Genomic DNA, 27,839 nt, shown 5'->3' with positions numbered 1-27,839 from the left:
TACAATGCTACAAGTAAAGCGAGTGTACAAAAATAGACCATGATGGAATCTTGGAACAATGCAAACACATAGAATGCTGAATTGATGTCATTTGTGCATTTGCTGGTAACATCTCAAAGTTATAGAAAATGTTCTGTTTTGCAACAGACAGTTCATGTTGAAGCACTGCTTCTGCTGCAGGTAGCTTTGAAATGTCCAACTTTATGGATAAAAATGAGTCAGCCATTTTCAGACTATTGCAGCTTTAAACTGCACACACACACACACACATAAAAACTCACAAAGCTTCTACACAAAATACGAAGGACAGAGTATCTATTTTAAAACAAACCAAATAAATAAACCAAATAAATCAAACAATAATAATAAAAAAAATATCACAGCAAATGAAACGATTTTGATAAAATCCTGGTTATTTTTTCAGAGCAAACAGCTTCAAGCAGAGACATCTTCAAACCGTACAAGTTGTGCTTTTGGGATCAAAATCTAGTGTGGTAAGTTTTATACCTACTTTTTTGTCACTGTTTAACTGTGTGCTTTTTTGCCATTTTTTAAGAAGTGTCATAGCATGATAAAATGTTGTGTAGCCTTAGTAGAGTAAACATCACTAACCAGATTTGCCTAAAGCAGCCTTTGCCTTTTCTGCCCAAACTGGGAGTAATCGTAATCGTATTTGTACAGAACGAATGTGTGCTGTAAAAACTAGCAGCCATGTGAGCTACTAGTTCGAAATCCCTTAGACAAGCTAGGACTGTCAAATGTGAAGACGAGATGCTCTGCAGGTGTGTGTAACAGGAAAATCCAAGACACACAAACAGTTACATAAAAAAAGCACAGATTACAACATATTTTGTGTGTACACATTCTTTACTGTCTTGTGACTGCCTAAAAATCTAAGTTTCAAGTTTTTATTTAAAAAAGCACAAAAAAAGCATATACCACGAATTTAAAGATGCTGAATATGTGCTGTTGGTTCACTGACGTACTTTTGACAGATGTTGGTCTACAAAAGAGGTCAAACTTCTATAATTTGCTGGCAGTGATCACTTACCAAGACACAATTTCATGCTAACTAAAGTTGTAGTCATGCATTAGAGATGCCCCGCTGCTCCTGTGCAGCCGGATTAAGTTCACAATCCTAATCCGACTGCTGCCTTCTGTGACGGGCAACTGAATGAGCTCCGTCTGTTTGTGCACTTCAGACGGCAGGCTGAAGGATGTGAAGAGACTCACTGTCCGGCAGTCATGACTGCTGAAGGAGAAGCAAAGACAGAAATGGGTCTCTTTTAGTCTGTGTGGACACGGGGTCTGAAGGGACACACTTCAAATTAGCTTAGAGCACGGCCCCGTTCTGTTGGACTCCCAGTCCTGCTCTCACTCCGTTCCTCAATCCCTTTCGTTCAGCGCTGACTGGCTCTGGATTTGGCCTCGTCACACTCTTGCTCTGTCGACAGGTCCACGTCAGACCTCTCCACACTCATGAGCGCTGAAGTGTCTAAATCACTCCTGAGCGGAGGCTGGTGCTCACCTGAGGGATGGGAGGTGGAATTATTCACTCCTGGAAAAAAGAATCACAAATCCACATTTTCTGCAGCTAAATCCTACAAGGAGTGCCTCACTGTAAAACACATCAATTATTTTAAGTAATGAAGATGTCAATATTTGAAATAACTAGAAAAGACATTAATTAGATGCACTTAGACAAAACCAGACTATTTGAAAAGACAAATTGTACTTATATTTCACTTGTAATCAAGCTGAGGTGGACCTGTTCAAATACTAAAATAAAATTCATTCAAGTTAATGCAGCATTAACTGTCTTTGTCTTCAGTCAGATTGAATTTAGTTTCACGCATCAGTTTTTAACCAAATTGTTTGAACTCCTTCCACTTATTCACATCACATAGAGAGGTGTTAGGGTGGCTGCAAGAACTTTGTGAGAAAATTTGCTTTATGATTTTTCTTAACACGAAAGCTCCAATAATGATTTGAAACTCCCTCACAATGGTCACGGCTCAATGACTGGCAGCAACTGTGTCGACTAAAGCCTGCTTTACATTGGTTTGTATGCGTTGTGTTGACACAAAAAAATAGAACGTTAGTTAATCAATCGGAATGTTGACATCGCCTCCGCCATGTCTGCATCTCATGTCCGTCCCTCCACAACACAATGCAAGCTTTACGCAGGAGTTCTATTTCTAGTCCATTCACACATCAATGTTGCAGCAAAAAGCATGAAAAACAGGAAACAAGTCAAGATTTTTAAAAAAATTTGTATTGTACTTTCAAAGTAAAACATTTTAAAATTTTTATTTTACATTTTAGGTGACGTGCTCACTTGATTATGCACAGCAGATAACACTGGCGCCCATTTTCACCATGGACGACGTAAGTATAAAACCCCATTAATGACACCAAACATGCATTTTACAAAGACTTGGTGAGGAAGAAGAGGGCATGGGGCCTGATTGCTTAGGTTTTCGATGAGCAAAGACAGCGGAACTACCCGACATGGAGATGGCAGGACAGACCACTTCCCCCGGAACCAGGGGCGAGAGGGGACGGACCGGAGATGCAACAGAGACAATGTAAGCTCACGGTCGTGAGACGGACTTCCCACTCAATGCAAGGGAGGTGCACTGCAGATGGACCAGTGTAAATCTGAGGTCATGGTTTTTATGTTTAGAGTATCCTTGAGTGAAAGACAAATGTCCAACGTCTAAAGATTACACAAAAAAACATTTATATTAACAAAGAGAAAATATATTGAATATGTTGCGGTGGGATTTCATTCTGACTAATGTATTGTGCAGACATTTAGAGAAATTCATCTACCAGGGCTCTTAAACTCCAGGTTTTGCTTGTTTCTGGGATATCTACCTCCTGCTAATTACCTTAACCAAATGTATTCCACAAATAAAAACTTGCAATAGCAGGAATACTTGAGAAAGAAGCAACACCTCAAGAACTGGAGATTAAGACTCCTGATCGAAACCTAACCCGGATTAAATTCAGCATACATACTGCTGCGAACAATGCGGCTTTGGTCCGGCTGTGGAACCGTGTCTGTGTAATGATGTAGCATCTGTGGGTCTGGCTCCAGCACCACTGAGCTCTCATTAACAGTTATTTCACTTGCAGCACTGATAGGATTGGTAAACGGACCCCGGAGAGACACCTCATAGTCAGGAGGAATGTCATCTGTGCAGTCCGCATTGAACTGCAAAGAGCCAAACACATCACAGAGATACCTGATCAAACTTTTCTTTAGAACCATTAAAGTATTGCTTAATTATTCTCTGAAACGTAATATAATTGTACAACTAAGCATAACTGCGATTTCACAATAATCAAATAGGGGTTACTGCAATTCCCAGGGCTTTTAGGATGTTAATTTTGCACATGGGGCACGTCCGGTGGTCTTGCAGCCACGGATCTACGCAGTGTTTATGGAAAGCATGCCTAAATAGGAAACATATTAAATATTTTCAATAAATCTGGCTTTTAGAATTCTTACAATGATTTTTTCAATTGATGTCATTACATTAATCCTTTTTTTACATAAACCTCACCTGCATGGTAATATCCTCACAACATCGTTAGGCTGATAACATTCGATGCAAACGGCGCAGTTTTCAAAGTCAGGTTCTATTTCCTAATATGAAAAGATAGCAAAAGAAACAAGGTTAGAACTTGAGAATAAAAACACAAAAAGGACCTTTAAATGGAAAAATTGTAGAAATATTCATTTATGAGGTCATTGTTGATTTATCCAACCAGGTTTTCTCACCATGGATTTTTAAATTGCACTCACTTTTTACTTCCAAACCTCAAAGTAGGAAGTTCTAGGTTGACCCTAAATTTAATTTTTAGTGCAGCATAAAATATTAAAATAGGAACTGATGAGGCTTCTTGACATCTGCTGACCTGTGACCCCAAAAGGGATTAAATGGGTTTAGAAAACGGATGAATGGACAGACATCTGCTGGTTTCTATATACGTAGCCATAGCAGACAACACTGCTGAAAACTAAATAAGGGGAAAAAATGTAACTTAAATAATAAATAAAAATAAAAATAAAGACTTAAATTACATTAAAATTAAACTTAAATTAAATTAAAATAAAAACTTAGCAGTTCTTTTTGAAATCTTATAGGCTAATACATTTACTGTGATCTACTGTCAATGGTTGAGTTTGATAGTGATTTAATCAGGGTGAGGAAAAAAATTTTTTACTAATGTAAACGAAATCAAACTTGCTACACAAAAATTACGTCAGACTTTTTTTTTTAGACTTAAAATGAAACAAACCCATGATGTTAACACACAGAAAAGAAAACCGAAGCTTATCAAGCATTATTTAAAACTGTTTGCAATTCTTGCTTTATATGTATGACTAGACGAAAGAAAGACAAAATCATGAAATAAATTTAATGATACAGGTGAACTAACACAAAAAAGCTCTTTAGTTTTCCATAAAAATATTGCTTTTGCCTGATGTAAAATGTATTCCAAGTTTTAGGAGCCTCTCTTACCTTATCTCCTTTCTTAAGTGTGCGCACTTGAAGCTTACTGATGGCCTGTTTAGCAGCATCGCCCATACGCCTCTGCAGATAGAAAAACACATTTGGCGTTAAAGTACATTTTTTTGTGATTTCTTAAATATGAACAAGAGACAAATATTTCAAAAGCACCACTTGAGATAAAATTCTAGGCAATATTTTATGGTGTTTTGGTGAAAATATCTCACTTATATACATAGAGTACAGAGATCGTGTCCTTCTAGTCCTCCAACTTTACAGTAATAGAATGGAATTTCATTTCAGCAGGATAAGTAACTGCGAATTTACTGAAAATGAGGAAAACACTAAAAACACCCACGCCATGTGCCAGTGGCAAGATATAATTGAGGTGAATGCCACACAAGTGTGCTGTTTCATTAGAGATTTTAGTGCTTTATCTTCTTCTGACAGAAATTGCTTGGTGTTAGAACTCTCTCATGTTCAGTTAACTTTCAATCAACAATCAGCAAATTGGTGTCATCTCCTGGAGGCTTGTTGAAGGACTTTAGTTAGCCGAGTGTGAAAACTGTTCTTTGTGATAAGATGCTGATGGATACCGTGTGACTATTAAGGAGCTTTTGAATATAAACTTCTTTGTACTGGAATGCCACTGCCTTTTTCCCCCAATGTTTTAATATAATCTGTCAATTCATATTTTGCCGCACGAATCAACAGGTATTGAAAATTAAACTTTTTGATTTACAGGATGTGCATAGAGACAGTAAAGAAGATTGTTGTTAAAATCTTGACCAAAAAAGGTGAAATGTGCAGAATCACAGCGGGCAGCAAATATAACTCACATTAGGAATATATGTCAGTTGTTTCTATATTACTTCTATATTTCTTCTTTTTTTGCATTTATTTAAAAAATATCTGCTTTTCTGAACAAAACCAAGGCCATCAATGCCATGCAAACATGCAACTAATAGAAGCGTACATCTGGATTCACACAACAGGGACATGGAAACATGCATGAACCAAGAATGCGATGACACAGCGGCTACAGTCTGAATCTGAAACGTTTGCACTCAGTCGTACCTGGTTGCGATCTCGTGCATTAGCGTAGCGAAACCTCTGGATGTAGTAGAAGACGAGCCAGGCGAGGGAGATGTTCATGAGGACGATGAAGGATATGGAGACAAACACGACAGAGGTTCTGCTCACGTACTTCTGCAGGTTACGCGTTCCTACAGTGATGTGCAGGGTGACCACAAGGCCCTGCTCTAACAAGCCCACTAGCTCACGACCTTTAGGCTCTGGGATCATGACGGCCACAACATCAGCCGTGTCTGTAAAAACACAAGGAGCACAGGAAGCAGCAGGTGAGACATGCATTGCACACATTATTGTGGATGAGTAAGTCTCTGTGTGACAAGATTTTATGTTTAAATTCAAAGCGGGAAAGATAATTTAATCACAGTGACAAGCCGATTCAGCCCTCTGTTTATAACACAAAAAGTAAGACGTTTAATTAAAAAAAGAAAAATAAATCCCTTTGGCCTGCTTGTTGCTACCTTTTTTCTTTATATCTTCTATATTGTTTTCAACAAACCCAGTGTATTTTGTACAAAAACACGAGTTATATGAAATATTTTATACTTTAACAATATTTTATTGTGAAAATCCATTGAATTAAAAAAAACAACATTAAGACTAACAGTTCTATGAACAACATAGAGTAAAAATGCCAGTAACAATTAGTTTTTATCATTATTTTAACTGTGTTTAAAATTTCAAAGTTATTTTTAGCCAATAAAATAAATCAAAATTACATTTATTTTAACCAGAATGATTGAAACATACAATAGTAAAGTTTATTATTTAATTGTCTGCAGTGTCAAAGAAAACTGGTTTAATACAAAAAAGAAATTCTGCATTTAGTTGGCCCGAAGCGTTTTCAATTACCATAAACAAAAATAAATAAATAAAATACAGCTTAATACAGACAGATGGCTCTGGGTGAAAAAGTTTCTGTTCAATCTCCAAGTCACAAAACAATTCTACTGTACTGGCTCACAGTCATTAACTAAATTCAACCATTTTAGAATATTTTTTAGCATACCTGCATCTCTATCTCCTGACCTTTTAACTGGGTTTATGACTCTTTTAAGCATACATGGTGCGGGGTAGAAGTTAACATGAGGCATCAGCGACAGCTGGTGTTGACACAGATTAACCTCCATAACCTCAAGATATAAATTCTAAACACACCGGTTTTTCACAACAGATTCACAGAAAAGTATCCTTTACAAATTGAAAGCATACAATTTCAACTCTTAAATGGAGGAGGGCCAGGAAATCATGTACATTCTTAGCTTTGACGGATTTCTCTGTGTGACGCAGACAGAGCATAGAAGCTCTAAAAACAGAGGAGACCCTCCTATTCTGACCTTTCAGACCAAACTGTGGATGCATAAAAGACCCCAACCAGGATGCTGCAAGCAGTTTTTAGTACCTTTTAGAATTACTTTCCAGTTTTTGCCTCCCGTTTTCAAAATATACGTGTTTATATATGAAAAATTAATCAATTATTAGTTGATTAAAAGTTGCCTATTTGTTGACCTTTGAAGTCACAAAGTGGTAATAATACTTTTTATAAAAATAACAGTATTTCAATTGACTGCAGCCCCCCTGTATCCATAATGAATGATAACACTGCACTGCAGCTCCTCCTGTCACAACTGATGAGGAGCTTTCAGGCTCAGATTCAGATCCACAATTTTTCCAGAGAGGCTAGCAAGACTCACACTGATGTGAGTTGAATGCTAGAACTAAATTATGTAGAAGTAAATACAGACATGCATGACCAAACCAGCCTTGGTTTAGTGAATCCGTAAACATTTGTTGGTAACCCTCACTTCATGGCAAACCCCCCCACCCATAAAACAGGGCTAAAGTATCAAAACAGACAACAGAAATCAGAGCTATTGGGTGACAAGAGAGTTTTTTTTTTAGAAAAATAGTTTGTGGATGCTTTCGGATTTGGAATCTGAAGCAGACAGATGTGTTTATCTAGTCCTTCTAACAAATGTTGCCCATCTTTTGTTTTCACACTTCCTCCACTTGATCACGCACTTCCAATACAAAAGGTTTGATATTCTCTGTGTGTCATAATGGCAAGACATATGGCATAGTGTGTTGTGTGTTGTGTGTGTGTGTGTGGAGAGGGGGGGCATTTATATTGCAGCGACTGTGGATTCAGAAAAGTTTTTTTGGGTAGATCTCACAACTGATCACAAAAATGTCCTATGGCTCTGGTCATTTGCTTTTTTTCTTAATGAATTATTGAATAAATAATTTATTAAAAACATGCTGTCGAGAAATACAAAACAGGTGTGCACCTTACCTGGTTAATGATAATAGTAAATAGTTATGAAAAAAATATATATGACACTCAGTCTATAAGAATTATAATCGCTATAGAGGCTGAAGATAATTTTCCTCAAGCTTTGTGTGTTTCACTGTGACACATGAAAAGAAGGCCATAATGTATTTATTTTGAATTCTTTATAACATATTTATAACAAATGGAAATTCTTATTGTAAGAATGTTTTCAGATCACTTTATACTTTATGCCTTTTCTCCTCTTTTTGCACCAACAAAATCTGGTTGTTTGTACTCTTCAGGGGGTGTAATGATGAATTTTTTAACAACAATTCGATTCATATCATAATTTGTGGTTGTTGAGGATTCATTGTCCATTTTGGTTCATTTTGAAAGATCCAAAATCACTGACCTAAAATCAATCCAGGACATCTTTAGCCCAATATTCATCCAGTGTGACTCAGAAATAAATACCTGGTACAGGTAAGGTGAAGTTTTCCACCCACTGTTGTTTTTTCCACATCAAAACAATCTAAAGGGAAAATTCTTAGAACATTCTACTTCACTGTATGCTCACATGTCTTTGCTAAATTCAAAGTGTTTCCACACATTGGACTGGAATGATGGACTGATTCTTTTTTACCTTGGCCGACTTTACATTTTAGTCAAATAAATCCACCATGTCTCAATACAAATGCTATTTTCCATTATCGATAAGCAATTTATTTCATTTGAAACGATTTTTATAAAGGAATCGATTAACAACTTTCCTCTGACAGATTGACCTGATTGGATCATAGGAATAGAATCGTTACTCCCCTATTTTATATGGAAATCTGTTCAAAGTTTGTCATGTATGCTTTAGGGATTCTCTACTTTACTGTGATATTTAAAAGTATTTTTTAGGACAATGTACATTCATTTAGAAAAGCTTCCGTGGACAACACCTGTTCACTGAGGGTCTTTAAAAAAACAACAACCTGATCCTCCTCTGATAATAACTACTAACTAAGTGACTCACAAACAGTTACACCTGTTTGACTCCTCACAGCAGGAGGCCTGACCTCCGATGAGGGGAAACTCCAGACAGGAACCCGCAGGTTGATGTTTCCTACCTGGATGTGGCATTGTGATGCTGTCGTTGCCGGTGTTGTATATCACAACAGCAGACGAGTTGGTTTCTGCAACGTTGCGAATTTTGTCCTGACAGGAACAGTTTCCTGCGGCCACCAGCGCCACCCAGGCCCCGCCGCTCTGGGCTGCCCGCGGGAACCTGACGTTGGGGTCGCACGCCTGCCGGTCCTGCGGCGTGGCCGGGAGGAGGACCTGACCTTTGACCTCTCTTTTGGGCGAGTGCTCCCCGTACCGGCCGCATTCGGTTTTCTCCGTCTTGACCGCGGAGGTGACGGGATCGATGTAGGTGATGTTGACGAAGGCTGTGTACCACTCCTCCTTCTCCGCGACCGTGAAGTCCAAGCAGAGGCAGTGGACGAAGCAGAGCGACAGCAGACACGTCGAGACGGTCAGATTCATGCGACAGTCCGGGATGAGGGACGGTGCCATAGTGCGGCTCGCTGGTTTGGGAAGGGCAACAAGCCCCGGGGCTTCCCCTAAACTCCCCCGAGTGGGATCCGCCGTTTACCGGGCATGCATGCTACCCACGTCCGAGCCGCAACAGCAGAAATGTTAGGGGAGGAAAAGTCTGCAGCATGTTGTTATCGTTCAGCTGTTTCCGTCCCCTCTCAGGACAGGCTGGGCAGTGTCACGTGACCTGGGCGTGGATCAGTGACGTAGTCAAACAAGCATTCTGATAAAAAAGACAGACAGATAGATAGATAGATAGATAGATAGATAGATAGATAGATAGATAGATAGATAGATAGATAGATAGATAGATAGATAGATAGATAGATAGATAGATAGATAGATAGATAGATAGATAGATAGATAGATAGATAGATAGATAGATAGATAGATAGATAGATAGATAGATAGCAATAATGTTTCGTTTTTTAAAGGAACTGCATTTTTTTCTATTACATCGCCTCTGGACTGTAAATGTTGATGTGCAGGTTGTACAGCATGTGCACTGTTTTTTTAACCTATTGTCTGTTTTGTAATTCATAATACAATTTATGAAAAAAAAGATGATAAAATAGCATTTTATTTATAGGCTATATAAAAATAGGGGGGCTGCACGGTGGTGCAGTGGTTAGCACCCTTGCCTCACAACAAGAAGGCCCCCGGCACAAGTTCCGGCTGGGGGACATGCAAAACACAACATCAATGGGGGACCTTTCTGTGTGGAGTTTGCATGTGTGGGTTCTCTCCGGGATCTCCAGCTTCCTCCCGCCCTCCAAAAACATGCCTCATAGGTTATTTGGCAACTCTAAATTGTCCATAGGGTTGAGTGTGAGAGTGAATGGATGTGTGATTGTGGATATTCTACCCTGCGACAGACTGGCGACCTGTCCAGGGTGTCCCCTGCCTTCGCCCACAAGTGGCTGGGATAGGCTCCAGCAGCCCCATGACTAAACGGAATAGAAAAAATGAATGAATAAAAACAAGGGGACCATGATCAATTGACTTAATCTAAGGATCAATTTATATTCCTACGATCCAACAAGATTGATGTGACTCAGGTAAATTTTTAATCGAATTGAACTATACCATTAAAAAATCAAACATATCAATTATATCGATAGCGAGAAAATACCATTTGTATTTGGGGCACAGTAGGTTTATTTTACGATTCATAATGTAAAAAAGTTCCATCACAGCAGACAACATGTGTTGGCAACAAAAAATGATCTAGTCATCTTTTCAGTCCAATATAGAAACACTTAGATTTTTTTGCAAATATGTTGCCATTCAGAATGTTCTAAAAATGTTCTATTTTAATTATTTTCTTCAAACAGAGAGCCATGAAACATATTATCGGTTAAAGTCAAGTAGACTTTGATTAGTTGTTTGAAAGGAGTGGGAAGAAACAAATGTATATTATCTCACCTCTATTAAGTTATTTCTTTTTTATGGCTATTTTTACATAAGATTAGGATTAAAATTTTTAACCCCATAGGGAAATTAAATTGTTGTGGCGTCATATTTCAAGCACAGTAAAACAATTACAAAATATACAGGGAAGAAATTCTTACATACACATACACACATAGCAGCAGACAAATGAACATAAAATAATCAGTTGATTTAACTGAATAGTTGCCACAATCCAGTCCTTATTAGATCAAGTGCAGATTATTTAGCAAGTAACAAAATGGAGTGATCACTGATAATCCTCTGAAAACATTCCTACGTCAGTGAAGGTCAGTGTTCCAGACTTGAAGATGCGGGATGTTGAGTAGTGTAACATTACACCCAATGTCCCTTGTCACCTTGAGAGCAGAGCTACTTCATATTAGACAAAAAAAGCCAAACCTTTTCATAGGAGATTGATTTCTGGGATTATTTATTGCCAGTCATTCTCAAAGACAAAGAAAAGCTTAGGGTCTTTCAAGGCCTCTGTGTTAGGACCCATCAGAAAAATACATGTTATAGATTCAATTAACTTTATAGGGAATGTCAAAAACGGATACACCTTCATTTGCTTTGTGTGTTCATCTATACTTTATTCTCAAGTTCATAAATTGCTCAAATGGTTTAGGAATGGATAGTAACTTTGAACACTGCACTTATGAGAGACATCCTGCCTGTAGGCTTCGCTTTGGGCCACTAGATTTCAGAACCACAAGTGAGGATTTTAACTCTCACCCATGGTCAGGGGCTTTTAAAAAAAGACCCCACAATGAGATTCCTGATAACTGTTTCTGCATTAAATTTCAACAAAATGATGAAGAGGATGATTATTCTTTTGTGTAGAATATTAATTTGTTTCTTTTTTTGAATATTTAAACAAGACGCAACATCTGACCCTTTTACTGTAGTTGTTCATTCTTTTCCTCTCAATATTAAGTCAAGCACATATCTATGGCAAAGACAAAATCCAGATTGCAAATATCGATCATCATACTCAGCCAGGAACACCAGTACAGTAAATAGCATGAGGATGTCACATTTTCCTATTTGGAGAATTTCAACCCAGAAAACTACCTATATGTCTCAGCTTAATATATATTAATCATTATCAAGGCATTTTTTTTATTGAGGTGCTTTGGACATGTCCCATCAAGATTTATTTGGATAGATTCAGAACCCAAGGGATTATTTAATGTCAGATCTGTCCTAAAAATGCTTCAGCGTATTTTCACACGAGCTATTGTGAATGTTTATATAAGTGTTTTCAAACTCATCATTGCCAAAAGTTAATACTACTAATAAACAAAAAGCTGTATTAAAGTTGACTTCAGAAGAAAAAATAGTTGAAGGTAGCTATTAATATTTTATTTGTTTTTTTAGTTTGATGTTGAAGAAAAAATAAAATCCATAATTTAGGATAGATATAACATCCCAATGTAACTTCTCCCAGTCACTTGACATTTAAAAAAATCCTTAATATTTGATGTAAAAATTGCATATTTACATAGTCAAAACACTTAGTGAGAGAATCTCTGTATATTTCTTAAAACTAGGTTAATATACATTTCATGTCTTCAAAACCTCCCTTAAACATTTGAAATGATTGCTTCAGCGGGCTACTTTTCTGATTCTAATCTCTAATCTGTAATATTTTTTGCAAATTCATTTTGACATGTTTATTAAATATCTTTCTGGCACGCTTTACTGATCGACATGTCCATTAAGTATCTTACTCTTTATGTGTTTTTTTCTAAGTCTTTTAACAAAAAAAATTTCATGGTTGTATCAAACAGACAAAGAAGGGGAACGTTTCTTTGGCGGAACCAAGAATTCCCTCGGTTTTCCCCAACGAACATATTGTAGGACGTACCGAGAAGACTCCGTGCTAAGTTAGAGCGTGGGTATAAGTACTTTAATGTCAAAATGTGAAATGTTAAATGGTTCCATCGTGACATTTGCTAGAACTGAAATGTTATTGTTAGGATGACACAAAGAATTAAGCAGAATTAAAGCGAGGCACGTGCCTAACTTCCGGCGTGTGACTTACTTTGTCAGTACAAGCTAGCTTGGCTGCTTTGTGGAAATATATTGATGTATGTAACTAAGCATTATTTCCCAGTGATGTATGATAAACCCGCTCTACATTATTTTGTCTGCAGATTAAACAGGCCCCATTATAACAAAATGCCCAAAAAGAAAACCGGGGCCCGGAAAAAGGCAGAGAATCGGAAAGAACGAGAGAAGCAGAGTCGAGCCAACCGGGAGCACGTTGATGTGGCAAAACACCCTTGCAACTTTAACATGGTGTGTAATGTTGCTCTACATGCAAATGTTAGTGACCACAATGAAAGTAAGGTTCAAATACTCACTGCTTTAAATGTTTTTGTTTTAGGATTGTGACAAATGCCAGAGGTATGCATATCATTGCTACAATATTTGTCAGATTTAGACTGAAATGCAAATATGGGTGTAGTTTACATATTTTGCCATGTTTTTTCTTTTTCTTAGAAAACAGAAGAACAGGGCCTTCTGTTACTTCTGCAATGCAGTGCAGAAGCTACCTGTCTGTGCTCAGTGCGGTGAGTTCCAAGTCATTCACTTTAAATGTTTATCCAGGTTTACTTTGGTCCTCACTCCCAAACTCAGTCATCACTTTACAAGACCAAAAAGCTTTTATTTTTTTTAATTAATTTTTTTAGAAAATAGCAACTACAAGTGCAGAGGGATCTCACCTATGAGCTCTTGTTCATGATTGCAAGAACAAGGTCTCAAATACAAGCGGCTGAAATAAGCTTCCTCTGTAGGGTGGCTGGGCCCTTCCTTAGAGCGCCCAGCCACTGCTCCTCCACATCCAGAGGAGCCTGTTGAGATGGCTTAGACATCTAGGCTCCTGAACGCCTCCCTGGGATGGTGTTCAGGGCACAGCCCCCTGGGGGGTAGACTAGCAAGACTATGTCTCTCAGCTGGCCTGGAAACACCTCAGGGGAGCTGGAAGTCTGGGCATCTTTGCTTAAGCTGCTGCCCATGCGACCCAGAAGGTGGATGTGAACTCAAATCCTAGTGACCTGCCTGTGCTGCCTGTGTGTTATATGTCTCCTTTTGTTTGTAGAAACCTCTCATTTTTACATGAATATAATTGTCTTACCTCTTCAAAAGTTACTAATAGTCATTGATATTTTTTCATTATTAAAGGTAAAACCAAGTGCATGAAAGCGTCAGATTGTGTTATCAAGCATCCGGGAATCCATACAACAGGCATGGCCATGGTGGTGAGTTCATTGTGATTTACACTTTTCATAAACTCACATAGAGCAAACATAGCTTTTGTTAATATTCAACTTATTTATTAAATATTGTTTTTTATCTAAAGATTGTCTTTTTTCTGAATCATATTGATTTTTTTAAAAATCAATATGATTAGTATAAATTGACAATTAGTATTAATTGACATTTTTCATGGTACATTTTTATATACTCAGTGGGGCAAAATAGTATTTAGTCAGTCATCAATTGTGCAAGTTTTCCCACTTAAAAAGATAAGAGGCTTGTAATTTTCATCATAGGTATCCATCAACTATGAGGGACAAAATGAGATAAAAAAAAATCCAGAAAATCACTGTGATTTTTAAAGAAATTATTTATGAATTATGGTGGAAAAGTATTTGGTCATTAACAAAAGTTCAACTCAATACTTTGTTATATACCCTTTGTTGGCAATGATAGTCAAATGTTTTCTGTAAGTCTTCACAAGGTTTCCACAAACGGTTGCTGGTATTTTGGCCCATCTCTACATGCAGATCTCCTCTAGAGCAGTGATTTTTTTTTTGAGCTGTCGCAGGGCAACACAGACTTTCAACTCCCTCCAAAGATTTTCTATGAGGTTGAGATCTGGAGACTGGCCAGGCCATTCCAGGACCTTGAAATGCTTCTTACGAAGCTACTCCTTTACCCAGGCAGTGTGTTTCATCTTCAATGCCCTTCCTGTTGGAACAAAGTTTTCACTCAAAATACGATGATACATGGCCCCATTCATTCTTTCCTTTACACGGATCAGTCGCTGAAAAACAGCCCAAAGCACAATGTTTCCACCCCCATGCTTTATATTTGGTATGGTGCTCTTTGGATGCAACTCAGCCTTCTTTTTTCCTCCAAACATGATGAGTAGAGTTCTTCCCAGAAAGTTCTATTTTAAATTCATCTACCCACAGAAGATTCTCCCAATCCTCTTCTGGATCCTCCAAATTCTCTCTAGCAAACTTTAGACGGGCCTGCACATGTACTGGCTTCAGCAGGGGGACACGTCTGGCACTACAGGACTTGAGTCCCTGGTGGCATAGTGTGTTACTGATGGCAGACTTTGTTCCTTTGCTCCCAGCTCTCTGCAGGTCATTCTCTAGGTCTCCTTGTGTGGTTATTGGATTTTTGTTCACCGTTCTTGTGACCATTTTGACCCCACTGGGTGAGATCATGCTGGGAGCCCCAGATGGAGGGAGATTATCAGTGATCCTGTATGTCTTACATTTCCTAATAATTGATTTCTTCACACCAAGCTGCTAATATTGTAGATTCAGTCTTCCCAGTCTGGTGCAGGTCAACAATTTGGTTTCTGGTGTCCTTAGACAGCTCTTTGGTCTTGGCCATAATGGAGTTTAGAGTGTGACTGTTTTGAGTTGTGGACAGGTGGCTTTTATATAGATAACAAGTTCAAACAGGTGTCATTAATACAAGTAACCAGTGGAGGACAGAGGATCCTTTTACAGAAGAAGTTACAGGTCTGTGAGAGCCAGAAATCTTGCTTGTTTGTTGGTGACACAATACATATTTTCCCCTCTTTCCCCCCATAATTTACATATAAATTCTTTCAAAATCCGACAATGTGTTTGTTTGTTTTTTCCTCTGGATTTTTGTCTCTCACTCTGTCTCTCATAGTCAATGAAAAAAACAGGCCTCTCTCATCTTTTTAAGCGGGAGAACTTGCACAGTTGGTGGCTGACTAAATCCTTTTTTGCCCCTTCTGTACGCATCACCATTACACAGCTTTAGGACTGAATGCAGTTTGTAGTCTACAATGGAAAGAGCCCATCTCCTAAACCCGAGCATGGATCTTTGGTCCACAACCTTTCAGCTGACGGTTCTGCCTCCCATACATCTAGAAAACCCTGCAGTCGTAGGTACACAGGTTAAAACTAGGTAATATGGTCTCTTTACTGCAGGGTTTGGTAGAAACCTTTTCAGAGAAATATTGCAATAAATGTATGAAAATCCAATTTAACGCATGTTTTTGTCTGCTTTGAAGTAGCTGAGAAGAATGCCACGAGTAATTGATGAGTCATTTGACTTGGAGGAAGTTGATTCCTTAACACTGAACTGCATTACATAGACAGATGCAAGTTTAGACAATTTCACTCACAATGAAGTCCTTGACTGTTTTGTAATAACTGTCAGAGGCGGGACTTTTCTTCTTTTTTTATTAAGCTTTAAGGCATTTTGATTGATGTGTGCGTGCAAAGACTGAATAAATAAAACTCTTTCAGGGATCCTACAGTTGAACCAGAATACCTGACAGATTCCATGGTAACCGGATAGCTAAAACATAAACTCTTAATACTTTCAAGTCCAAAAAACAACAATCTTTTTTATTTTTTACAACAGACTTGAGCTGATGTATTTCCTGCCAATATACAACCGTTATTATTTTTTTTATATCTTGTATTCTTTTGTGTAGCTTCATGGTCCATGGATGACAATAGCACCTATTAATCAACAACAGTGGGATATTTTACCATGTGTTGGCGTTCTAAACCTTTTTATTTAAACAAACAGGCATTGGTCTGATAAATCGGATTTGAACCAAAAAAAAGTGCTGTAATCCGTCGCAAATTCCACAAATTCTAATGTATTAGAACATTGTTCCAATAGAGCGCTTAGAGTGACCAATTTATACATAAAAAATAATGTTCAGCAGTGGATTGTTGTGGCTTTTCAAAGTATATTGGTATTGTGCCCCAAAAAATAAATAAAACAGGTGTGACATTTAGTTTGTATAACATTGGAAGTGTTATAAGTTGTATGCGCAAACAGGATTTGCTGAAGCTCACGCTTTTTTGTTTTTAATAACTCAACAGTTATTGTACAGTTGTGTGCATCTCTTAAAATGGAAGTTGATGTGTTTTTTTTTAAGTATACATTGAACAAATCGCAAAACTGTTTTAAATAAGGTCAAATTACTATTTGTTCTGTTTTTTTCTTTACCACAAGGGGGCAGTGTGTGACTTCTGTGAAGCCTGGGTGTGCCACGGCAGGAAATGTCTGAGCACCCACGCCTGTGCATGTCCCCTCACTGATGCCGAGTGCATCGAGTGTGACCGAGGAGTTTGGGATCACGGTGGGAAGCCTCTGCCTGCCCTTTGCATTTTCTTCCATCCAGTCTGCTCATCCTAAACATAATTCAGGGGCTCTTTTGTGCAGGGGGAAGAATTTTCCGCTGTTCTTTCTGCCACAACTTTCTGTGCGAGGATGATCAGTTTGAGCATCAGGCGAGCTGCCAAATTCTTCAAGCGGAAACATTCAAATGTGAGTCATTCATATTTTTGTCCTTTTTTTCTTTTATTAAGTGAAAATGAAACCTGGATTTTTGTGTTGTGTGTCAGGTGTTTCCTGTAATAGATTGGGGCAACACTCCTGCCTGCGCTGTAAGGTAAGCCTGCAAACACGAGGAATCTACACTGTAAGGGAATTTACTCACAGCTTTTCTGAGAGTTTTGGATTTAGAAAAGAAAATCATACATTTTTTACAGAAAACAGGTGTGACTCGCATCTCATCTTCATGACGTGTCACACCTGTTGAAACAGCATCAAACATAGTTATTTTAGTTATTTTCCAAGCTCTGATTCATCACCCAGCATTCAAAAATGACCAGATAAAAGACAGCTAACAGGCTTTTATAAGCTTTTGCAAACAAATGCCTTATAGTTGTAAAGATACTCTTCATGGTATTTTCTTTTTCCAGAAAAGCTATAGACAAAACCGGGCATAAGTGTCATAACTAAGGTCATCAAACTGCCTCAGTAATAGGGCTGCACGATATGAGGAAAACTTGCGATATGCGATAATAGTGATCAATATTGCGATGACGATATAACTTGCACTAAATGAACGTATAGCAAAAACGACAAAAACATTTCCATTTCACTGCAAAAGTTTAATTTAAATAAGAGTGAAAATACCTTAAATTATTCTCCAAATGATCCTCGTCTAATTAGGAGGCCAACATCTAACATAAAAGCTCCATCCGATTGGTCAACAACGTGAAGGGCTCCATCTGATTGGTCAAATGCATAAAGGGATTTATTCAATTCATTAAATAGTTCCACAATAGGCCATAAGATTGTTTTAGGAAATTTAAGGTTTACCATTTATTACGATTTTTGCTGACTTTTGCGATGTGGATATTGCACAGCTTGAAATCGCGATAACGATATAGTTGTGATTAATTGTGCTGGCCTACTCATTAAGATCGTTTTTTCATTTAGGAGTTTGTCACACAACATTTCTCAGCATATATGTTTGTTATTGCATTCAGCGATTAACTGAAACAGTTTCTGAAGGTTTTTTTTTTCCTTTCATGTCTAGACTTGGTTTTTTGACTGCACCGAGTAAAAACTGCTACCAGATATTGACGTTCTTACGTTTTGCTTCATAAGCGATAAAGTCCGTTTTTATTTAGTGATGCATCGTTTCATCGACATTTTAAACAAGCTCAATGTTTTTTTTTGCAGGCTTGTTACTGTGACGACCACGCCAAGAGCAAGGTTTTCAAGCAGGAGAAAGGCAAAGCGCCACCATGTCCCAAGTGTGGCCACGAGACACAAGAGACCAAAGACCTCAGCATGTCCAGTGAGTCCTTAAGGCGTGCCACACGGCCGCTACGTACATGTTGCGCATATTGCATGTATGAAAATTGGTCTAATGTGAATGGAAATGGAAAAAATGAGAATAGTTTTGGTGTTTACATGAAATCTTCACAACTGTATCATGAATGAATCACGTTAAAACCACGTAAGAAGTACGAATAAACCACGCAAAAAACACGTAAGTCAACATGAACCGTAGGGGATTATTTTGCTGTTTTTTGTAATTTGTGCCTCAATTACGTAATTTTCATGCTATATGTGCGCCGTATATGTGATATAAAAGTCATAATTCGGTGGTGCATGCGTGAAATGCTAAAAAAATCGTGCAAAAATCACTTGCTTAAGATTTACGTCATAATTTACAATAAACTACGTAAAATACTTAAAAACTGCGCAATTCTCAACAGTCGAAAAATTTTGAAAGGCTAAAAACCAAATTCACGCAAAGCCGAAACCCTCGACGGAAATCTGCGAAATTCAACGTACGATGAACGCAAGAAACACTTATGAATTGCGTGCAATATGCGCAAAATGTAGGTAGTGAATGTAAAACAATAAATCTTAAAGTTTAGTTTCACTATTTTAGTTTACATAGCTGAAATCTTTTTGACTGTGTTGCTTTGTTCTGACAGGCAGTTTTTTGTTAGCTTTGAAGTTGGCTGCACAGATGGAATCCTGTTATGTTGCTTCTCTGGAATTCCTTTTGCTCTTCCGTTTAACTCTTTCTCTATAAATGTTTGGGGAAGCATGCCATGGAAGTGATTAAGAATTGTATCCTTTTAATAAGTGGACCAAAACTTTTGGCAACATTGTGAAGGTATGGGACTCTCCTGAATTTCAAGCTGCTTTTATAGTGGTTACCAGGACCTGGATCCAGTTTGACTTGGAAGCAATCCTTAAAGAGGAAGTGAAAAAGACGTTTGTGCCCATGTCAGTGTTTATTGGCTTAGTCACAACAGTCCCTACATGTGGATAGGGGCTCTCTGTGGGCTGCAGCTGACTCAAACAACATGTAAGGGTGAAGTATGTGAGATGCAAGCTCATCATTCAGATTTTTTTATTTTTTCAACCCCAGCCCGTTAGATCTGTTCACGTGCGCCTTTTCTAGCTGTAAGGGCAGTTGAGACTAAAGCTTTACCAACGACTAGAGTGTGGTGCAATGATACCGTACGACAGCAACACCCGTACGTCAAAACATTAACATTACATTAACCTTCTGAAAACTTCGCAATACACTTCCCACATGCATGAGAATCGTATGTAAGTACTTTATTTTTGTTTAGATGTTAACTATTCCAGGTATGTTTGTTTTAGTACAAGTATATTTTAGAAAAATATATCTGTGACAATCAGTGTGATTTTTACTATGAGGCTAAAACTATGGCTAAAATAGACCAACATGGCCTACATGTGATTGTTGCTTCACCTGTGCGTTTTGTTTTTGTCTTTTTGCAGCTCGTACCTTGAAGTTTGGCCGACAGGCGGGCGTCGACGATGATGACGACGACGACAGCGGAGCATCTGGGTATGATGCCTACTGGAAGAATTTAGCTGCTGGAGGAGGCAGTCAACAAGGCAATTACGAAGAGGATGAGGACTATGATGAAGAGGACTATGAGGAGGAGGAGGAGGAGGAAGAAGAAGAAGAAGAAGAAGAAATCGATGAGGAGGTGGAGGAGGAGGCTTCTAAATCTTTGGCTGAGCTCAAGTTAGGAGGGACTGCCTGAAATAAACGTGTTGGCCTGCTGTTGATTCCAGTGATCTTTAGCAGAAGCTGACTTGTTTTATCAAAGGTTGATATGAAAAGTTGATATGAAAACTGAAATCATAAAGAAATGTTCACACAGCCACGAGGGGAAAGTCAGTGTGTTAACATTCTAAAGAATAGTTTAAGAGATTTGAGCAGGTAAAGAACAAATAATGTTGAAAAATAATTGATGTCAAATAGACTAATAAATATGTTTTAAAGTCAAATTTGAGTCCACCATTTGTTTCTTTACATTTTTTGGTAGTACTAAAAACTAATTTTTTACATTCTCCATTTAGGAAAGTTTTTTTTATCCCTCTTAGGATAGAAAATATCCAAAGCAACATGAACAATTTAACAGAATTGAGATTTGAAAAAAATGTAAAAAGTAAGATGGAAACAGCAGTGAGTAATCAAGTCACAGTGGCCACACTAATGTGATAACTTGGTTCTAAGGAGAAAAAACCTTTCCTAGTATAAATATTAAGCTTAGTAAAATTCCTAAAGTTGTAGTGACACAAAAACAAAATTCAGTTCAATAAAAAATACACTGAGTTCACTGACCATGATTTAATTACATTGTGTTTTGTCCAATTTTTTCTTTCCATTTAATTTCTCTTTATTCCACTTTGCTTGAATATTAGCAAAACAATGCTGGAAACTGATTCAAATCAAACTTTATAACTTGAAAATGCAAGCAGCAGCTGCTTTAAAATGAAGTACAGCAGCATTTTGAACCAAAGGAAGGTTTGAAACAACAACAAAAAAGATTTTATGTATCACTCACTAAGTTGCATTTTTTTCTGAAGGAACCTCATTGAAGTGAATTTAGTGCGATGATACTTGAAGCGGCTGTTTCCCATCAAAGTAAGCTAAACCTCAGGGTGGTTCATCTTAAATTGACGGGAAACAGCTGTTTCCCAAACAGCACTGTCCAACTGTGTAGAAGAAAAACAAGTGTGGTGCTTGCTACAGACTTCTCTGGGTAAAGTTAATTGGTGACACAATACAGCTGGGCAAAAAAGTATTTACTCAGCCACCAATTCTGTAATTTTCATCATAGTAGGTCAACTTTGAGAGACAAAGTGAGAAAAATAATCACATTGTCTGACATTTAAACCTTGTGCTATCCTAGGCCCTTAACCATTGGGAGTTGGTTCATCTAGACCCACTGGACAGTGCTCTGAACCTTTTTTCTTTAATGATTTGTGATCCTCACTGGTGTCCATGGATTACATGAAATCTTTCCACCGTTATCCACCTTTGTCATGGTAGGGAGAACACGTGAAAGTAAGGGTGGGGTCATCTAAGATAGCACAAGGGTTAAGCGGTGAGCTAACTTTGCGTTCCGAGCATTGGCTTGAAGTCACATGATCCGTCAAGACAGATGGCTTTGGTGAACAGAATCTTGTTTTTCAAAATAAACATTCCTTTTTGTATGAAAAAAGAATAAACAAAACGGAAATAATCTGAACAAGCATATGCATTTTTTAAAGAATTTATTTGTTATGATGGAAAATATGTATTGTGTCACCTACAAACAGGCAAAATTTCTGCCTCTCACAGACCTGTAAATTCTTCTGTAAAAGTATCCTCTGTCCTTCACTGGTTAAATTTTATTACTGTCACCAATTTGAACTTATCTATATAAAGGACACATGCCCACAACTCAAAACAGTTACACTCCAAACTCCATTATGGCCAAGACCAAAGAGCTGTCTAAGGACACCAGAAACCAAATTGTTGACCTGCACCAGACTGGGAAGACTGAATCTACAATATTAGCAGCTTGGTGTGAAGAAATCAATTATTAGGAAATGTAAGACATACAGGATCATTGATAATCTCCCTCCATCTGGGGCTCCCAGCATGATCTCACCCAGTGGGGTCAAAATGGTCACAAGAACGGTGAGCAAAAATCCCAGATCCACACAAGGAGACCTAGAGAATGACCTGCAGAGAGCTGGGAGCAAAGGAACAAAGTCTGCCATCAGTAACACACTATGCCACCAGGGACTTAAGTCCTGCAGTGCCAGACGTGTCCCCCTGCTGAGGCCAGTACATGTGCAGGCCCGTCTAAAGTTTGCTAGAGAGCATTTGGAGGATCCAGAATAGGATTGGTAGAATCTTCTGTGGGTAGACGAAACCAAAATAGAACTTTCTGGGAAGAACTCATGCACACACCTTCACACACTGGGTAGCTCCGCTACCACCAGGAGCAATGTAGGGTTGCTCCTGGTGGACTTCTCAAACCCAGAGCAGCAAGTTTGGAGACCAGTTTGGAAGGGATCACGGTATTGGATACCGAGTTGTGTTCAATGAAGACTATTCACATTTACGTGTTCTCTCTCTCCAGATGGCTGAGTGAGGTATGGAATGCTAGGGCGATGGCATTGTCTGTAGACCTCTTAGCTCTGTAAGGGGTCCAGGGTGTCGGGGAAAGAGCTGCAGATGCATTTTTTGCTATTTGTTTGAAGCACTTCATGATGACACATGTGAGTGCTATGCGCCGATAGTCCCTGAGACAGGATATTGTAGGGGTCTTTGGGGTGCGGACTACAGTGGAGGTCTTAAAGATGATGGTCATGGTAGGTAGACTGGCTCAGAGACAAGTTAAAGATGTTTGTGAACTCCCCGGCAAGTTGGTCAGCACAGCTCTCAGCTCCCGTCAGGTTTGTGGTCTTGTGATGGATGTGGTGTTGTCTGCATCAAAGCAAGTGTAGAAGGTGTTTAGTTTTTCTGTAAGTAATGCAATGGACAGTTCTACTGGCTTGCTCCTCCCTTTATAGTCTGTGATGCAGCGTAGTCCATACCACTGGCATCTTGGGTTGTGGCTTTGTTGGGAAGATTCAAGTTTTTCTCTGTACTTCCTCTGGGCAGTCCTGATGGTCTTTCTGAGGTCATATCGGCTGTAGGTTTCAGGGTTTCCTCATTTAAAGGCAGTGGTGCGGGCTTTGAGTTTTGCATGCAGCTCTGGTCTAGTCCAGGGTTTCTGGTTGGGGTACATCCAGATGTTGGGACTGGGGCACCGTGTCATCAATTCACTTCCTGATGTAGCCCACAACAGAGTCTGCATACATGTTTATGTCTCCATCCACTGTGTCTACAAACATCTGCCAGTCTGAAAAAAAACTGCATTGTTAATTTTATTGTTGCTGTTTCATCTCAGCCAGACATTTTTAAATGTAAAAAAAAAAAAAAAATTAAATCAAATCTAATTAAGTGACCCATACCTTATTTTTTGAAACGTATGGCACACTATAAATTGCTGAATTTTTTTCAACAATAGATAGTCCGCCTTATAATCCGGTGTGCACTTAGTATGAATTTTGGTTGTGCTAACTGACCTAAAATATCTTTTTTTGCGTCATTGGGCACTCAAAAATTTGTCAAAATGTTTGACTTTGGTAAACAATGAAGCCTTGTTCACTGGACGAATTGCTGGAGCCCAGCAGAGTGAGTTGTAAAGTGCTGCAACTAAGGTACTGACCAAAAATGCCCTGCCCTCCCAACCAAATTTTGGTGTCAATATTATATTCAAAGTAATTTAATTTCTAAAGCACCTTTTATGTAAAAAGAACAGCTCAAGGTGTTGTATATAGAAACAACCAAGAACACAAATACACCAATCCCCACTCATGCAAAAATATATTAGAATAAGCCCATCATAATAAAATACACAAAAACAAACACAAATAAAAGAGAAATTATTATAAGAAAGCTAAAGAAGAGAGAACCCAAAAGGTGCTGTCCGCCCTGTCCTCCTGTTGGCCAGGGTGTCAGCATCCAAGCAACATGAGCACAACTCATCCCCATCACCTCCTGCCCCTCAGTCCCCCAACCCCCGGGTCCAATGCGCCTGACTTGGGCTCAAAGGACCCAGAACAAGAGATGGCAGAGGACAAGCAGGGCCAAAACTCTGGGAGCTCAAACAAAAACACCCCAGCTAAGGGTGAGGAGACACTTGTACTGGTGTATGCTCTAAAATGTAGAAGTAATGATCAGAAAGGGTAAAATATAAAAACAGCTAAAAAAAAAAAGCTAAAAAGCTATAAGGAAGAGCTCAAAGAGCCACATGTGGTTCCATGGCCTCTGACTGCAGACACCTGCCTTAACCCTTGTGCTATCTTAGATGACCCCACCCTTACATTGACATGTTCACCATACCATTACAAAGGTGGATAAAAGTGGAAAGATTTCATATAATCCATGGACACCAGTGAAAATCACAAATCATTGAAGAAAAAAAAGTTTAGTGCACTGTCTAGTGGGTCTAGATGACCCAACTCCCAACGTTAAAGTGCCTAGGATAGCACAAGGGTACGCCGTAAGTCTTGGCAGTTTTCTAATGTCTCAGGTATGGGCGGTTGGTTCAAGCCTCTCTGCAGTTCCAATAGTTTGCTAAACTCTTTGCATGCCACCATCATAACATCTAGGTTGATCCTTTTCTTATCCATACAAGAAATTTAGGCTTTTTATTCAAGTTCTTTAAGTGTCTTGTATAATTTCATAGATCAATTCAGTTTTTTCCAAAGATTCACCCAAAAAATTCATCGATATTTAGGTTTTCAGCGGTAGGATGATGAAAAGTTGCTCGTATGGATTATTTATTGAAACATACTTAATTTGAAGCGTCTGACCTCCACCTATCAGCACCAAAATGCATGACTTCTGTCTGAGGAGTGGTATAAAAAATATGTATCATAGGTAGGTGGTTACTTTCCACTAATGTGTTTTTCCTGCTTTGGGAAAATACATGAGTACATATAGTTGTGTTGAAATGAAGTTTTGAATTTCGTTTTCTGAAATGACTGGTGTCTTGGACTTCTTGAAACATTGGCCAAATTGGTATTACCGTAAATAAAATCAAGGATTTATTATTTTCGAGAGAGTCATTTTTAAATGTGAAGAAAACAACAAGCCAGAGAGACCCACAGGGCCCTAGTTGCTGACTGCAGCATGCCCCCCCCCCCCGTGACCTTTGATTCCATTGTGTAGCAGGCCCGGATCTTGGCATGGGAAAGGGGTCCCCATGCCCCCCCCCCCCCCGCCCCCCATGCCAGGACTGCCCCCTGAAATGTGACGCCATGCAAATGGTCCAAATTTCAAAAATACTTAAATAATAACAGAGTGCTCCCAGCTCTGTCTGGCTCTCATTCAAAGTAGCAGCTAATGCTGATTGGTAGATGCAAGGCAGGGCGTGGCCTCTTGCTTCACTCCCCCCTCCTCATCTCACTTGGTCGCTCAGTCCCAGGAGACCTCAGCCATTGTTTGGAGTCAACGTCTGGTCTTTAACGCTGAAATTATGTGATCACTCGTTATTGACAGGGATTTGGTTTTTACAAAACAAGGATTTATTAATTGGAAAACTGCACTAGAAAAAGACAAGGGACTCACAAAGCATGCATCAAGCCAATATTAAATAAAAAATGCAAATACTTGGTCTGAAATGTCTCAAAGAGACGCCACAAGGGAAAAGCATTAGTAATCTATTAAGGCTCACTCAGGTTGAAAAAAAACTTTTTTTTAAAACAATGGAGAAGTAGTTCAGTTCCTTGCAGTAAATGAACTGCTACTTCATGGCAGTGTGGAAAGCTCAAATGATGATTTTCTGCAGGACTGTTCTTAAAAATGACTGATTACACTCTGACAAAGGACCCCAAGTTCAACAAAATAAACAAACACAAACAACAAAGTGCAAAAATGCACCTCTCACAACATCCAAAATGAAATGATTGAAACATTGGCCAAAATGGTACTAAATAAAATCAAGGATAATTATGAAAAAGCAAATTCTGCATCAAAGTGTTGGAACCAGAGACAGATGCAATGTGGAGAATCTGTCAGTCATGATAAGATTTGTCTGTAAAGGAAATCTGTAAATCAGGTGTTCCAGAGGAACACCTGATTGGGCGGCTTGACCTCAGTCAGTCAAGTGCAGAAAATGTATTACCAGACTGATTCCGGAGCATCTTTCTGCTTCAGGTTATAGTACAGCTGAAATTGTCAGTCAGTGCTATGATGGAGCTTCTGCCATGAGTGGGGTCAGGGGTGGTGTTCAACCCTTATTGCAAAAGAAGGTTGGGAAGAATATTCCTTTTATCTACTGCTATAACCACCTGTTGAATTTGGCAGTGGTCCATGCAATGCAACCAGAGCCATGTGCAAGAACTTTTTTTGATCTATCAGGATCCCTGCACTCATTTTTTCATCGTCAATATGTGTCCCCTCCCTAAAACGACTGTTGGAGACCAGGTGGAAAAGCCACCATGACCAAGTGCCTTGTGGAGAATAAGGATGCTATTATGAGAATCCTGTCAGAGGTCACAGAGGACAGAGCTGCTGCTGGTAACATCTGCACAGAGGCATCAGGGTCACCAATGATGTTAAGGAGGCATCATTTGTTCGAAACAGGAAAGTTTCTTCTAAAAGTTTTGGGTTCCTTAAAGTCTGCAAATGCCAAGCTTCAGGCTCATTCTGTTGACCTGTGCTGTGCTTCAGAAGTAGTGCATGTCTGCAGGCTCTGAAGCAGATGAGGGATGAGGAGAGTGAGACATTAGCCAGCATGCCTGCACCAACTGCTAAAAGAAAGAGAACAAGGAGCTCAGCTGTTATGTCCACTGTGGACCGTGCACAAGATTCCTGGACTCCTTGCCAGTCTCTGAAGAGAGCTCTTCTCAACATTTTGGACATAGCCATTGTAGAGATGGAGACAAGATTTTCCAAAAGCAATCTCGACCTCATGAAAGCAGTTCCTTGTCTTGAAGACAGCCAGTTCATTGTCTTTTCTGAATGTTGCCATGTTAAGTCTGTTGCAGATAGTGGCAGGAAGTGACGGGGACAAACATTCCAATGAGATTCTTGTCGCAAAAATAATGTTGGAAAAGGAGTTGAAAAAGACTGATGCTGACGGCAATGTAGAATTTGTAGACCTCCCCACTGCAAGTATCTACATGGATATAAGAATGCCTTTCCTCAGCTCCATCGTATGTATGTGACCTCCATTGTGATTGGAGTTTCATCTGGATTATGTGAAAAGCTCTTTCTCTACTTAGTCTCAAGTTCTTACCCCTTCTGCTGCACCATGCTACATGAAAGAAAAGAAAATTTATCTATTCTAGCTCATTAGAAGAGCATAAAAAAAGCCTGGATATGGGCTCATTTGTTAGGACTTTTTGCACACAAAAACAGACGACTAATGCTGTAATGATTGATATAACCTATACTGTGTGTTTAGAAGTAAATAAACTAAAGTGAC

At 38.8% G+C, this 27,839-nt stretch overlaps 2 protein-coding genes across 5 annotated transcripts; one reads left to right on the top strand and one right to left on the bottom strand.

The window, feature by feature from the left end:
* Window positions 1-1,292: 1,292 nt before the first annotated feature.
* Window positions 1,293-9,641, bottom strand: LOC144994334 (RING finger protein 150-like). 2 transcript variants are annotated; one of them, XM_078951902.1, is made up of 7 exons: window positions 9,003-9,641; window positions 5,601-5,851; window positions 4,536-4,607; window positions 3,573-3,655; window positions 3,366-3,462; window positions 3,025-3,220; window positions 1,293-1,558 (listed from the first exon to the last, which is right to left on the bottom strand). In XM_078951902.1, exons 1-7 carry the CDS (start codon window positions 9,448-9,450, stop codon window positions 1,401-1,403), a joined length of 1,305 nt encoding a protein of 434 aa, XP_078808028.1. In that variant the 5' UTR covers window positions 9,451-9,641; the 3' UTR covers window positions 1,293-1,400. The 2 variants fall into 2 exon arrangements, with proteins under 2 accessions (XP_078808028.1, XP_078808030.1); XM_078951904.1 differs by having other exon boundaries at window positions 1,293-1,528.
* LOC144981233 (zinc finger protein 330-like) lies at window positions 9,270-20,808 on the top strand. 3 transcript variants are annotated; one of them, XM_020700743.2, is made up of 11 exons: window positions 9,278-9,409; window positions 12,714-12,817; window positions 13,080-13,224; window positions 13,313-13,332; window positions 13,429-13,499; window positions 14,113-14,189; window positions 17,179-17,305; window positions 17,389-17,493; window positions 17,571-17,617; window positions 18,700-18,817; window positions 20,290-20,808. In XM_020700743.2, exons 3-11 carry the CDS (start codon window positions 13,105-13,107, stop codon window positions 20,559-20,561), a joined length of 957 nt encoding a protein of 318 aa, XP_020556402.1. In that variant the 5' UTR covers window positions 9,278-9,409; window positions 12,714-12,817; window positions 13,080-13,104; the 3' UTR covers window positions 20,562-20,808. The 3 variants fall into 3 exon arrangements, with proteins under 3 accessions (XP_078808037.1, XP_020556402.1, XP_078808038.1); XM_078951911.1 differs by lacking the exon at window positions 12,714-12,817 and having other exon boundaries at window positions 9,270-9,409; XM_078951912.1 differs by lacking the exons at window positions 9,278-9,409; window positions 12,714-12,817 and adding an exon at window positions 12,995-13,013.
* Window positions 20,809-27,839: the final 7,031 nt, after the last annotated feature.

The sequence above is a fragment of the Oryzias latipes genome, chromosome 1 (genome assembly GCF_053564925.1).
Source record: "Oryzias latipes strain Hd-rR chromosome 1, Olatipes_Hd-rR_3.1".
Taxonomy (NCBI): domain Eukaryota; kingdom Metazoa; phylum Chordata; class Actinopteri; order Beloniformes; family Adrianichthyidae; genus Oryzias; species Oryzias latipes.
The sequence above is the reverse complement of the archived record's forward strand: the minus strand, read 5'-3'. Positions and strand labels throughout refer to the sequence as shown.